Genomic DNA, 16,041 nt, shown 5'->3' with positions numbered 1-16,041 from the left:
CCTTTTTATAGTGCATCTTTGAACACTGTTCTCTAAATTCATGGGGATGTCTTTTACGAGATACCTATTTTGACAAGACCACCGTTTCATAACACTAATTAGCAACTTGGAGATCTTTGTTTACACCTATATAGGGAATGCTAGCCAAATCGATTGACTCCATAAACCAAAAAAGTTGAGAAAAATGAGAAAGTATTATGTATAGTTTTTTGAAAAATTCCTGTTAAACAATAGATTCAAATAAACGATGTAGACTGCATTGCTGCAGATGTATCATTTATCTAACGACATATTAAAACTATAAGATGGAATAGATCGTTATTATTACAACAATTTTTAGTTAATCAATTTGGCAAGTGAAAGAAAACGTTTAATTCAAATTCAGTCTTAAATATATACTTTTATTAAAGGAAAACTTCATTACATACAATTTTTTATTAAAGATATTAGCAAAAATTAGTAATAACTGTTCTGTTACAAATACTTAGTAGTGCTGCACGAGACCGAGACGAGGCGAGACTTTATGCAGTCTGGATCTCGGTCTCGGTCTCGGTCGCTCAAATCTCGGTCTCGGTCTCGGTCTCGGTCGCTCAAATCTCGGTCTCGGTCTCGGTCTCGTCAAGATATCTCGATCTCGGTCTCAGTTTTTTTGAATTTTTGTTTAAGTATTAAAAGTGGTTTGCTATTAATAATCTTTTCAAAAAAGTTATTATTTTCTAATAATTATTTTAATTTATATATTGGTAATGAAAATGTGTGTAAAAGAAGACAACTACTTACACTTCAATGCATCATATATTACTATTACTGTTATATATCTTTATATAATTTCAAAAAGATGTTAAAAACGCGCCAAATGAAAGACCCAAATAACATACATATCTGCCTACTATAACAAGTTGATTCGTGAAAGAAGTTTCTACTTGCCGCTCTATTAGTTATGGCTGTTGGTGAAGATAAAGAATCTGATGATTCATCTTTTGACGACGACGACGACGACTGCATCAATATTTTTCCACCATTTGCTCAAAAACCAGCAAATATCACCGAAGCATGGAAGACAGAAATAATTAATTATACCAAATTAGACCAAGCACCAGTAGACGTTGACATTTTAGAATGGTGGAAAACACTTGAGAATTCCTTCAAAAATTTGTCTAGAATGGCAAAAGATATTTTTTAGTATCTGTGCAACTTCAGTGCCATCGGAAAGATTATTTTCGCAAGCTGCGATGATAATGACCAATAGAAGATCTTCTCTAACTTCTGATTCAGTAAAAGCTCTTTTATGTATCAATGCTCAGGCAAAGAGTATCTTAAAAACGAAAATAGTGCGAGACCTGCGAAGCTAATGAGTATTGTGGTACTGGGTTCGAATCCCGGTCTTAGGCCTTGGATTTTATTTAATGATTAGTAGAAGAAATTTACAGTAAAGTAAGTTTGCTAGTCGCCTCCGTCCGCGACACCTAATTGGTAGTTGGACGTAAAGCTCCGTCTGAAAAAATAGGCGATTACTTTACTTTGCTTACTTTACTTATGTAATTCGAAGTCAAATAGATGTAGTAATATTGAACATATATAATAAAATCGTAACTTTTAATAATTAATTCAATACCCGTAATGATTATTTATTAATAAAGAACACAATTTTATAATTTTGTAGCTAAAAATTAATATTTGAAAAACCGAGACGAGACCGAGATTTCTCGACGAGATATATATCATGTCTTGATCTCGGTCTCAGTCTCGGTTGCTCAAGTGATTTGTCTCGTTTCTCGTGCAGCACTAATACTTGGTTTAAATTGATTCTTCAGCAATATAAATGATGTCTTCTTCGATAGGTGTATTTGAGCTCCCGTCATGTCGATTTGTCCTTAAATTTTTCATAATAATCATGTTTAATACATGTTTAAGAAGTCGTCAATTGCGTTCTATAGTGATTAAACTAAATTTTTATTACAATTTACATTAGAGTGTGTAGTTAGCTTCTGAAATAAATTATTCATGATTCAATAGCTAAAATGTTTTTGTCATTTAGTAGTGATAATACTTATTATCAGCCGAAATTTGTTTTGATTATTATACAGTAGGGAGTCAATAAAGTGTTCAGACATTAAAATTTAATAAAATTCAGAGAGTGGATTTAATCGATTTGGCAAGTAAAGCATTTATATATAAAGTAAACCGTCATTTATTTGTTTTCAGGTTTCTTTGCTCGTTAATTATTAAAATCGTTATGATTTTCATAAATTCGATGAAGTGTATTTCTGAATAGATCGATTCCTTTTAATGTGTTGAGAATGAATTAAATGACTCAAAAAATTCGTAAGATAGAACTAGTAGTAGCAAACTAATGGGACATTGAATCCTTTAGGGTTCACATTTTTTGGCGTGTACTATCTGGAAAATATTTCCAGGACAATATCTGCGCAGATGCAGATATGAATATGTATACTGTGCAGAGTATGATTGTTTAATCATGAAATCCCTTGGGAAAACTCCAGGTATCTAGATCATCTTCATCACTGCGTAAGCCAGTCTCTCGTGGAATCTCCTGTTTTCAGTGCATAGAGCTAGTGATCCTAAGGGAATTCCCCCCCTATTTCTATTCACCCAAGAGAAATCCTAGTTTTAATGATGAAGAAAAACTGGTTAACAGGTTTTTGCTTTCACATTATTCAAATTTCCTCATCATCCAGAAATTAGAAAAAAAATTTATCTAACAATAAAACCTTGTTTAACAAAATATATTTATTTTAAATAAACTTTTCGAAGGCTAGTAAAATACATAAACAGATTACGTAGTAATGTAATTTATTTATATATTGCGTTAAATAAATTGAAAACTTCACACCAATTGGTTATGGAGTTTGCGCGTGCCTTGTTGCAAAAAATAAAATAAAAAAATAGTGAAATAAAGTATAAAATAGAAAGTTATAGATTTTTAGCTAGAATTAATATTTTTATTATTTTCTTAGAAAAGTGGAATACTTTAAAAATGGCCACTATGATGATTGCTTTGTGAATTGGGTCATGTCCAGTGGCGTATTAAAATAAAAAAGTTGGAAAAATGAGTTCACTTTAATTTTGAACGAATACCAAGTTATTATTACATTTGAATGTTCTCTTGCTGTCCAGTGTTTCACTCAGAAAATAGGTATAATTCCAGACAAGCGTAATACTGATTTTCTTGCTGCATTCAGTAAGTGTTCAAGTAGAAACTGAAAATTAGTTTTTCACTGAATTTTCTTAAATTGTATTTACATCACTACAATTTTTGGATTAAATTTCAAAATATTATTATATAGGCTGTTCATTTTAAGACGGTTCAAATGCATTTCATGTTTAAACGGTTAATCTGAGCAAAAAATGGTAGAGGAAAAATTCTGTTGCCCGTCACCTCTAGTTTCAGAATATGTGACTTGATTTTAGATTAACTGCCCGCATACGCGGCTGACGCGCGACCAAAAGTGAGGGTTCGCAGTTGACCCCCCCTATTTTCATATACACAGTTTTAAAGAGTATAAAAAGCTATGAAAGAAACCGGAAACCGCAATTCGATATCTTCAAAATTAAAGGTGCTAGGCTATTTCAAAATCGGGTATTTATTAATCATATATTTCAATTTTTTAACTTGTTATCAAAGAGAAAGAAGAGCACGCGATAGGTCATTTCTATGTATTTTTTTCATCCCCTTTCTACTAAAAATATTGCGAAGGCTGTAAAGCTAGTATTTTTCTTAATATCGGGAAATAATTCGTTTTCCGAGTGATTTTTCTAAGAAAAATCAAATGTTAAGAGCCTTAGATGTTCTCAAGCATACACAAAATGGCTAAAAATTAATTTTACATCTGTTACAAACAAGAAGGTTTAATAATTATTTGGTAATTTTGGGAGAGTTGCGTTTTAATTACCAAAAAAAGTGGAAACCTCCTGCCACATATTTAGGTGATCAATATCTTTCTTGTAAAGGATCAAACTTATTCCTTAATTTCTCAAATAATGCACTTTACTCAACTTGTGAATCATGTACTGTGGCTGCAAAGATGCCTCCTCTGGTTCGCAAGCCAGGTTAGCCTGGTGGTTATCAACTGTTCTCTGTATCTTAGGATATACGAGGGTCGTTTGAAAAGTCCGTGCAAAGTCAGAGAGATAGCACCACTGGCGCGTATCGAGGTTATGTTTAGTTAGTAGCATCTCTTGGAAGAACACACACCAAGTTTCAGCCAGATCGGTCTATTTCTTTGTGTTTGGCATTCGTTTGAATCGAGGAAGTCGAGTGATTTTCAAAAAATGGACGAAAAAGAATTTCATTTGTTGATTAAACACTACTTTATGAAAGGCAAAACGCCTCAGGAGACTAAAGAGAAGCTTGATAAACATTATGGTGACTCTGCACCTTCGATTAGAACAGTTTATAAGTGGTTTCAAAATTTTCGGAGTGGCCATATGGGCACAAGTGACGCTGAACGTTCTGGACGCCCTGTTGAGGTTACTACTTCAGAAATCATTGATAAAATCCATGATATGGTGATGGATAACAGAAGAGTGAAGGTGCGTGAGATTGCTAGTGCTGTGGGCATCTCGAATGAACGGGTACATAATATTTTGCATCAACATTTGGACATGACAAAGCTATCCGCAAGATGGGTGCCGCGATTGCTCACGCTTGACCAAAAACGAAATCGTGTGAAGTGTTGCAAGGACGGTTTGCAGCTGTTCCAGAAGAATCCGCAGGACTTTAAGCGTCGTTTCGTCACTGTGGATGAAACATGGATACATCACTACCCTCCTGAGACCAAAGAACAATCTAAACAATGGGTTACCAAGGGGGAATCTGCGCCAAAAAAGGTGAAGACCGTTCCTTCGGCCGGAAAGATTATGGCGACTGTCTTTTGGGATTCGCAAGGAATAATCCTCATCGACTATCTGGAAAAGGGTAAAACTATTACAGGTGCATATTATTCATCGTTATTGGACCGTTTGAAAACCGAGCTGCAAGAAAAACGCCCACGATTGGCCCACAAAAAAGTCCTTTTCCATCACGACAACGCACCAGCTCACACCTCAGCAGTTGTGGTCGCAAAATTAATGGAAATAGGGTTCCAACTCGTTTCACATCCCCCCTATTCTCCAGACTTGGCTCCATCGGACTACTATTTGTTCCCCAATATGAAGAAATGGCTGGCGGGAAAAAGATTTTATTCAAACGAGGAGGTGATTGCAGAAACGAATGGCTATTTTTCAGACTTGGACAAATCCTATTATTCGGAAGGGATCAACAAACTAGAGCAGCGTTGGACGAAGTGTATAAGCCTAAAAGGAGACTATGTTGAAAAATAAAAAAGGTTTACCCCCAAAAATTAAGTAGTTTTTATTTTTGCACGGACTTTTCAAACGACCCTCGTAAATATATATTACTCAAAAGATTTACTCATAATCTCTCTCTCTGAAGACACTTGATGGGAAATTTACACGCATTTTCCATCCTGCTTTTCAACCAGACAGAAAGTATTCCGGAAGTTCCTTTATCGTATCTTCATAAAATGTTCTCATGGCCTTAATTTGAATAAAAAATGACACAGGTAATTCGTTAGGAAGAGCGTTTTCACCGATGAAAAATTGAAAATACATCGCGGCTTTAGCCTAATTAGATAAATAATGACACATTTATAAACTTTTTTACTTAATATTATTTCTAGAAAATTTTAAAGGTAACGGTATGAGTTAACATTCTTCTTGAGATTAGTCATTTTCACAAACAATCAGTAATTGACCTCAATATTTGTTAAAAGTTTACCAAACATAAGAGATACAAGCGATTATCGCCGATATAGGGTTTTTACGTATTAAGTGTCCTTACTTTATCGTGGTAAAACGGTGAATTGTTTTGTCTGTCGTGTTGCCATGGTTACCGTAGGGTTGTGGCTACTGTTTGCCCAGTGTGAGAGAAGTTGAATACTAGAGTTTGGGATTACTACGGCCAAACCATAGTGGCAAACTGTACCAGCTTTAGTAAAATAGAACTGTGCAGAGAAGGCATCATGAATGGAGGAGATATAGTTGGTGTGGATGGCCGCTAGTGGCGCCACAAGGTGGCCAATGATGACGTCATATCTCCTTGTCTGTAACACGGCCGAGAGAAAGTTGCCTCCAATGTTCCCCTAATCGCCCCTACCTGACTTCCATATATAGGCTGTAGATTATAATTTTAAAACAAAATAAGCCTAATATTTATTACAGAGTAGGCTGGCCTAATTGCATTGTCAATACTTCTTTAATCATTTTAGCTCCCATATAAATTCTTTGTAAATTAATTGATACATAAATTCATTGAATAATATTCCTTTGTAGTAAAATAGTGTTCAAGAAAAATGATTTATCATCAAATTATTCAATTTTTATAAGAAAAAATGTGGTTAAGAAAATGCGCACGTGATTTATGCTCATTATTCTTAAATATTCACTCTGAAAGCGCATTTTCATTTATTGAGATTATTTAGATTTTTATTCCGCAATTCTAAGTTGCAAGAAAATTCAATTATATTCGTAGATTATGGTAAGAAAAAGTCATAAGAGTGTTCATACGAGTTCCTTTTCACGAGAAAGTAAAGTGAAACTGTCGAAAACTATTCGAAAACATGAAAAATTTCTTGAAAATTGAGAATGTCTTTTTTTTTCGAATAATTTGTTAGCATTTTACCTCAATATCTACGTAACATTAATATTACAACTAAATTAACCAAAAAAGCTAATAAAATATGTGAAAATATTAAGAGATTTAGGAAAATAAGTGAAAGGTATTGAAGCGCCATTGTTAAAGTACGCTTTGATCAGCCCTGACTCGCTATGATTGGACGGGGCGTGTCTACACTAGAGGTGGGCATGACCCGCCCACAGCCTGCAACTGTACTGCACTGTGATTGGCCACTACTTCAAACGTGATAATTGCTACGAAATAATTAATTTAAAAATGTTTTTCCAACATTTCTCCCATAGGTATTTGATAAACTTTCAATTTAAGCAAGAAAAAAAAAAATCCCATTAAAAATGCCATAAATAATATTTCTTTTGGCATATCACTTCATGTTTTATACAATTATCGTTAACAGAAACAAAAAAGTTAAGAATTTGTATTGTTTACTCGTGAAATAGGTATAAGAGAAATGGGCTTATGAGCCGCCATTAAATAGGCTGTAAGCTTACTTTACACTCCATCCGGTGAAGAACTCTAGCGGCAATTTCTGTAAACATAAATGGAATTTCTACATTTACATTTAAAAATGTTTACGATTCACTAGGCTTATATAGGATTATCTCACACTCATATTTAACCATGTAGGTGGCTCTCTGGACTTATATAGGACCCCTTATACTTACATTTAACCATTTTGGTGACTCACTAGACTTATATAGGAGACCACCTTACACTTACATTTAACCATGTAGGTAATTCACTAGACTTATACAGAATTATCTCACACTCATATTTAACCGTGTAGGTGGCTCTCTAGACTTATGTAGGACCCCTTACACTCACATTTAACCGTTTTGGTGACTCACTAGACTTATATAGGAGACCACCTTACTCACCATGTAGGTAATTCACTAGACTTATATAGAATTATCTCACACTCATATTTAACCATGTTGACAACTTACTAGACTTATATAGGACTACCTTACACTCACCTTTAACTATGTAGGTAATTCACTAGACTTTTATAGAATTATTTCACACTCATATTTAACCATGTAGATGACTCTCTAGACTTATATAGGACCACCTACACTTTACTCTTATTTAACCATGTTGCAAACTTACTAGACTTATATAGGACTAACTTACACTCACATTTAACCATGTAGGTGACTCTCTAGACTTATATAGGATTATCCCATACACACATACAGTTAACTATATTGGTGACTCACCAGACTTATTTAGGATCCCATTACACTCATATTTAACTAAATTCGAACACGCGTCTTGTGGGCGTGTATACTGGCCAATAGAACCGTAGTTAGGTGGGGGTAAACCATGTTCAATTGCACGCCCACATACCACTTCTACATATATTCTAACTGTAAGACTTTTTATTCTCATTAAAAATGTACTCTAAAATTTGTCCACTATTTCATCCTCCGTAGGTATTTAATGTTGACTGTAATTATGCAAGTGTAAAAATGAATTCCAATTTTGAAGAAAGTCTTGGTTTGGCGGATGTACCATTTTATTGAATTAATTATTTACAATAGTGTGTGAAGACTTTGTTTGACCTTGAGGATATTTAACTCATACCTATACTTCTGGTGAAAAATGTAAATTAAAAAATTCGCTATAAACTGTTACAATGCTTAAATCATTTGGAAATAATTAATTTGTATTTAAGTTAATTATTAAATTAAACATATTTTCAAATCGAATTCACAGTTTACCACCTGTTGCTTCTTGAAATTTAGCCCAATTTATTAACATAACAATTATTTAAAAAGAAAAAATTATTCACTTTGTTTCTGTTGGACTGGTGACAACAATTTTTGGTGAATCATCTCACAATGGCAAGAAGCCACTTTCCTTCAATTTAGCCACCAGCCTCCTTCTCTCTGCAATTCTTCAGAGTGGCTATTAGTCCTTTCCGATCTTTTCCATCGTGTGCTCTCACCTTCCATTTTCTGGGACAACTATGGGCATTGTGGTGAGAATCTTAAATGATCCTTCAGTGAACTCATTTAAAGTTAAATTCTCTTAACCGGATCTGTTGTTGGATTTTTACAGTTCAAAAGAGAACATTCTTATCTAGACTTTTATATGTTAGTCCAATCTCTTCTAAACTTCTCAGAATTGAAATCCATCACATGGTGATTAAATCACCTTAAATGATCCATTTCTCTCTTTGAAAGTGTTTTCTATCGGCCAATCGCATTCTACACTGCTTTCAAATGCCCTTTGTTTCTGAAATAGCTCCTAAAAAGGGCTTAAATCTTTTCTCAGAGAGGATGTCCAGATATTCTCACCCTAAGATTAGTATAAGCATCACCCTGTTATTTTAACTCTTTGTTGCTTTTTAACTTAAGTCATTTTAACTTTTTTTGCGCCCCGTACCCTTAAAAAAATTTCACTCGAACCTCACACCCCCTGAAATTTATATTTTGCTTAAGGATAAATATAAAAAAAAAGGAAAAAAAGAAGAAGTCAAACTCATGAAGTATGTAACAAAGTAAGTATACTTTACAAAAAATAATTATTTCCTCGAAATATATGCAAAAAAATAAAATGAAAATATGAAAAATATTTGAATAATAATAATATCCTATTATTTACCTGGACTTTTCTCGCACCCTCTGGAATATCGTTTCACACCCCAGGTTGGGAACCCCTGTCTTAAGTTATTAAACCACTTAGTTTCACCCTTTACTTTCATCCAAGGCTTTAATTTATAACAAGATATATACCTCGGAGGGAAAAGGCACCATGTCACAAAAAGTAAATTTTACAGGGGAGCCAAATAAAGATATTTTTCCAAATTCCTTTTTTGTTCCACTTTTCCGGTTATACTCTTTCCTGTACTTCTCACCATAATTATTATAGTTGGTATGGCCACTTTAACTCCCATATTTTAAAATATTATATTTTGATCTCCATTGTGAAAAAAATGTATGCCCATGTAGTGCCTTTTACCCTTAAGTAATGAAGTATCATAGTGCTTTTTAAAAATACATAAATCGCTTAATAGTAAACATAGAACATAGTGCTTTACACCTGTAGAAAGAGCAACAAAAAATTTGTAAAATGATGCCAAAATCTGAAAATCGAAAAAAATGGACACGGTGCCTTTTCCCTCCGAGGTACAGATATGTAAAATATTCTGTCCACGGCACCTAATTGGTAATTGGACTTAAAAGCCCCGCCTGAAAAAAAAAAGAAGCAAATACTTTACTTACTTTGCTATAAGTATTGTATTCTTGATAAACTACTTTCACAGAATACAATAAATAACGAAATATTGATGGACTTTGTTGATGTTCTCACGCGAAAAGTTCCAATGATTGTGCCAACATCAATGCAGAGTGCTGTTCTATGCTACAAAATACATGAAATAAGAGGTAGTGTTAAGCTTGAAATCTCCTTAAAATGCTAATATCTACCAAAAATATATCCCTGATTAGAGTGTGAGGTTTCTTTCAAAAAGCCAAGGCTTAAGCGCATTTCCTTCGCTCCCTTTAAATTTTGAAAAGAGAGAAAATCAAAACGAAATTACCGACAAAGTAAACCATGTGACAGTTCTTTCCGTTGACGTTAAAAAAAAAAAATTACTTCATTGATCCCACCAATTTCCGTTTTTACCATTCAATGAATTTACCTTCAAAAAATGTTTTATTGACTGGCTATTCTAGGACAAAAGGCCAAGTACCGATTAGGATGAGAGCTGACGTACAGGAGGATCTATCTCCTCCTCTGGGAGAGTCTGGAACATTGCCAGCACAAATCTGATACTACCGTTCGCGCACTAATGCTGCCTACTCGTCTTTAGACGTAGACGACCTTCTTCCCTGTGCAAAAATATTTAACAAACCTTGCCCTCTCCCCTCTCTCTGTTCGGCCAACAACAACTCCACTTTAACTAATAATTCCATTTTATCGCTTCTTCTTTTTTAAAACTTTATTTCGCACGCACCTCTGACGTCAGTGATCTCAGTGAACTATTCAGTGATTGCCATTTCATTTCCAAGATTATTCGGCTTGATTTACCTTGAATAATTAAGCTATAAATCAAGGCTATCGAGAATGCTATTCCACCCTGGAATATATGCACAATACTTAATACGATAAGCACTGGACTTAGGGTGAAGCTTCATTTTTCACACCAATACAAGTTGTAGAATTAAAACCCTATTCTGAATCTCTTTCTTTAACTACACTTCTCGAAGTTCTAAGTTTTTCCTAATTTCGGAGAACACGAATTTATCGATGAAGTTTAAAGAAGATCGTTAGAGAAAACTAACGCAGAAAAGTGAAAAGTCCAACCAGTAAAGTACAACTTCCGCTTGTACAATTTCCTTTTAAACCCAAACTTTTAGGCGAAGTATTTAATCCTAACTCCTACTGTTTAATACAATTAACACTGAATTCCCTCTAATTTCCGGAGGAAGCCGTTATGAACATACAATCAATGAATTGATATCCTTCCAATTCAGAATTTTGGTATCTGATTTCTTATATAAAATATGGGTACATGGGTTTGGAAACGTTAGGTCCTCAATTTCAGCAAATGTTGTGCAAGACGGCAACGTGAGTGTAGAGGAAATCTGTACGCAAAAATGGATTGAACTTCCTGTGATGATAGAATAAATAAATAAAAAATTATTACACGAGAAGAAAATGGTGAAAAAATTGAGATATATTTTCAAAAAAATTGTTCCAGCAAATGTTTACATTTTTGATTTAGGTTAAACCAAAAAAAATTAAATAAAGTAAAAAATAAGGTAAATATTATTCATTTGGTGTTATGTTCCTTCCATTAGATAGCGCTAATATTTGTTGTTTTTTTTTGTGCAAACAGATGCAAGTTGACTAGCGACGAACTAAAGCGGAAGGCGGTGCCGGCCATGATGGGCGAGGAAAAACGCGCCGACGAAGATTGGCTTGGCAGTGGCGGAGGCGGGGGCGGGGTGTCCCCCCGGCCTTATAACGCCCAACAGCCAAACGGCGGTGGATATCCATCGCCCACCATGTCGTCCAACAGCTATGACCCCTACAGTCCGAACTCTAAAATAGGTAAGTGTTCAATCATATTCTTATTGGCTATTTGATACGTGAGGAAAATACTTTACTCACGAGTTAAATATATATATATTTTTTTTAATACAGCTGCATTTAATTGTTTTTTACCTGAAATGATTGCAAAAGATACAAATTTGGACGGCGATCCCTATTTCATTTCGGGATAGTTGCAAATTAAAATAATATTTAGCGACGGAGCAGGTTGTCGGGGCTGGGAATTGGAAGAGAGAGGGCTTAAGCTGCAGAACTAGGTAGTTCTGAGATAGATTATTGAAGAAGGGAACGAAGCATGGGCGGATAAGAATCATTGGAAACAAAGGAAGGATTATTGTAGGAGATCCGTCTGAGAACACTGGATTGGAAGAGTTTATCCTGGATATCGATGATTTCGCAGATTCCCTCAGTTTTGCTTTTTTGTATGTCCAAAACGATAGGAGAAGTGACTTGTGGATAGTCAGTTTTGTGTTTGTACTCATAGCGGTGCCCTTTTTAGTCGATAGTTTGCAATATGATATTTGGTTTTAACTTAAGACTAAAATCTATAGTATTGTTCCACATTATTACTCATAACGTGGCAATCTTTTCTGATCGTACACATCCAGACAGAAGCGAACCTCAGTCTTGGAAAGTCATTCCAGAACTCAGCTCTGCTGGCTTCTTCTTTCTTTTTGAACTCCAAAAGTCGTCTGTTTCTGATTCCTCTGAAGTGTTCAAGGTCCCACGGAAAGAGGACGCAGCGTCTTGCCTTCACTGGGTTTCCCATCTCGTAGACCTATAACAGGTCTAGCTATCTGGAAGTCCCATCTTCTAGTCCAGGTATTTACTGCCCAGTTTGAACTGGGTGCCATCTTCTTAATATGCCTGAAATGTCCGCCTAGACATTTGAGAAATTGGCCCATAAACTCCCAAGACTAGATACTCCAGCTCCAGTCTCTTCGAAAGTTCTCCAGTGTTTATCGAAGAGATATTTGTGTGTTTGTTCCTAAATAATGAAAGGGGTGTTCACACTGCTGTTCCCGACAAGCCCCTCACGAAGAAGGATTGAGTAACATTATCAAACGGTTGCAGATCTTTTCTTCTTCATTTCTACCTTATAAGCTGGCAGCTTATATTTTTGTAAAACGTGAACTATTATTAGAAGTTGAATTATTAAATCATTTTACTGAAGATAATGATTTTATTTCCGTATTAGGTTAACCTCCACCACAAAATTGACGTAATTACTAGTACCTTTTGAGGTTAACAAGCTTCAACTTCTTGAGGACGTAATCCGTTTTGATAAAATGAAAGGACTTGTTAAGAAAATTCGGTCGATTACCTCGGGCATTAATCCCTAGTCTCTTTCATCTGTCTTTTCTTATTGGCTAATCTAATTCCATTCAGTCTTAGTTCATTTCTTCTGAATTTTAAGATTAAAATTTAAAACATTGATAATATACTTCGGCATTGCGGACAAATCAGATAGAATTTCGTCGTTTAATTGTTTGTTGATCTAAAAATAATTTACCCTTGGCAACTGCGGTACTTCAGCTGTGAGAGTTCTGAATAGATGTAGCTCTGTAAGATGTTTCGGAGCCTGAATCTAAGAAAGATTACTGCCTTGGTTACAGAGAATCCCATCTTCTGTGGAAACCCAAACATAATGTTGATATTTTTGACGGTTTCTTAGAGCACCAAGTCTTTGTTAGGAAGGCCGAAGCGGATTGGTTATCGTTTTATCCTTTTATCAAATAAAGGGATCTGTGATAAAAAGGGACGAATTTTCTATGGTTATCGTAACTAGAAAAATCTTTAATTCCATTATTAAATAGCTAGCTATCCTTTAGATGTTTCTTTTTCTAAGAAACTGTGCCTTTACTGTTCATGACCCGGTGAAGGGTGACCCTATGATGACAGAACTTTAGCCAGTGGAGCTTTCATATAGCTTTGGATACACCTATGACCTTTCAGGTTTTGACATGTCTTAGTTTTAGTACAAGACGTGAATAGAATCACACGATTTTCTCATAAGACCATTCTCGAAGTTCTAACTTAGAATTTGTTCTTCTTTGAGCCGTTTTCCTCAAGAACAATGCTCATTCCCTCTCATGATGAGTCTATAGTTTTGGGTGGAGTGTGCAGAATCTTCGGCTATCTTCCAGTGTCTTAAAAAGGACGTACTTTGAGACGTACCAGATTGCAGGGAAACGCTTACTAAATGCTCTGATTTCTTTCTAAGTGTATCGTTGCTTTGTTTTTTTATTTTTAAGAATATGGTTTAAGTTTAAGCGTTATAATAGTCTCAGGTGAGAAAAATGAAAATCCAGTTGAAAAAACCGAAAAATCAACAAAGAAAAAGTACTTTCGGTTTACCTATTTTTGACCAAGATCTTACTATCAAGTCAGATAAACTTGGCTTCTAAGCGAAATATTAATTTTGAACTTATTGCGAGTTTTTTCTGTACAACCACCATTATAAGGAGGGCTCCTTAAAAGGGTTATTTCTTGTGGAAACTCCAAATCTAAAATATGCTAGAATAAAATGATTTCTCCTTACGTGGAAAACAAACCTTTGTTCGTACTTGCTTTTTTGGAAAATCACTGGAGGGGCTTCGCCTTGGAGCTTAACAGGCACTAATTTAAAAGTGCTCTTACGATCTCAGAACTTAGTTCAAAAAGCTTCACTTGGTATTTAAATTGTAATGAAATAGATACTACAATTTAAGAACTTGAATTCATAAATACTTAAAATAAATATAAGAATTGAATCACAATAAATTTTATAAGATTTATTAGTGCTGAAGCCATATTGTGAAATGACTAGTTTCCATTGTCTTGTAGAATAGTTGGCACTTATTACAACAGTTAAGATATTTAACGTTCAAATGTATTTAGCGGTTATGTAAGTGCTTTTACAAACTAGTTGTGGCAAGTAAATTGTAAACCTGACCACCAATAATAGTTTAGGGCATGACGTGTACTTAAAACTTTGTTCGTAACCTTGACAAAACTATATACTGTGCTCTAAAGACTTGACTTTGAAATATACATTTAAATATTTTCAAATTATACAAAGAAATTTAATTAGTAAACTGCTGCCTTAAAAATAAATGCTAAACGAATCATGGAAAGTATCAAAACTACAGTTTCCGTTTTGATGTTCTGATAAATATGTTCACAAATAATAGTTATTTATTGTACTAATGTAGGAACAAAACCGACATCTTGAATAACGAAAACCTTCTTTCGAGTGGTCAATATTAAATTTTTTCTGTAGGTATTCGTTTTACTAAGTCATTAGACTAAATCTTAACTTAAACTAAAACGCTACCCGATATTGAATTTTGTTTATCGGATTTAACTTGAGCTTTAGTTGGGGATGAAATTAAAATAAAAAATTAAAATTTTTAGGTTTTACTTAAATTTTTAATAAATTATTTACGGATAGTTTGGCTATCGACTTGTCAGTTTTAAGTAAGTAGTTTTCTCGTAATCGACTTAATTTTAGATGAAGTATTTTCAGATAAAATAACTATCACTATCGCGTGAAATTTAGTCACAGCATCGTGATCTCATAATGAAATTCACAATAGCAATATTGTTGCAACAATTAAATGTACTGTGTTCTTCATCCATTATAGTGGTCATACGAAAAGTCCGTGCAAAGTCAGAGAGATACCACCACTGGCGCGTATCGAGGTTATGTTTAGTTAGTAGCATCTCTTGGAAGAACACACACCAAGTTTCAGCCAGATCGGTCTATTTCTTTGTGTTTGGCATTCGTTTGAATCGAGGAAGTCGAGTGATTTTCATAAAATGGACGAAAAAGAATTTCATTTGTTGATTAAACACTACTTTATGAAAGGCAAAACGCCTCAGGAGACTAAAGAGAAGCTTGATAAACATTATGGTGACTCTGCACCTTCGATTAGAACAGTTTATAAGTGGTTTCAAAATTTTCGGAGTGGCCATATGGGCACAAGTGACGCTGAACGTTCTGGACGCCCTGTTGAGGTTACTACTTCAGAAATCATTGATAAAATCCATGATATGGTGATGGATAACAGAAGAGTGAAGGTGCGTGAGATTGCTAGTGCTGTGGGCATCTCGAATGAACGGGTACATAATATTTTGCATCAACATTTGGACATGACAAAGCTATCCGCAAGATGGGTGCCGCGATTGCTCACGCTTGACCAAAAACGAAATCGTGTGAAGTGTTGCAAGGACGGTTTGCAGCTGTTCCAGAAGAATCCGCAGGACTTTAAGCGTCGTTT

The 16,041-nt window shown here is 34.7% G+C and overlaps 1 protein-coding gene across 3 annotated transcripts in view; it reads left to right on the top strand.

Annotated features, from left to right (window-relative positions):
- EcR (Ecdysone receptor) overlaps nucleotides 1–16,041 on the top strand; it is a 310,735-nt gene that overhangs the window by 182,401 nt on the left and 112,293 nt on the right. For all 3 annotated transcript variants that reach the window (XM_074113808.1, XM_074113805.1, XM_074113809.1), the window contains exon 3: nucleotides 11,565–11,779. In XM_074113808.1, the coding sequence (XP_073969909.1) occupies nucleotides 11,611–11,779 (169 nt within the window). In that variant the 5' untranslated portion in view covers nucleotides 11,565–11,610. The remainder of the gene's footprint in view (nucleotides 1–11,564; nucleotides 11,780–16,041) is intronic.

Source organism: Rhodnius prolixus, unplaced genomic scaffold, assembly GCF_049639745.1.
Source record: "Rhodnius prolixus isolate KJV_2025 unplaced genomic scaffold, Rpr scaffold_7, whole genome shotgun sequence".
NCBI lineage: Eukaryota > Metazoa > Arthropoda > Insecta > Hemiptera > Reduviidae > Rhodnius > Rhodnius prolixus.
Note: the sequence above shows the minus strand (reverse complement) of the source record. Positions and strands in the feature narration are given on the sequence as shown.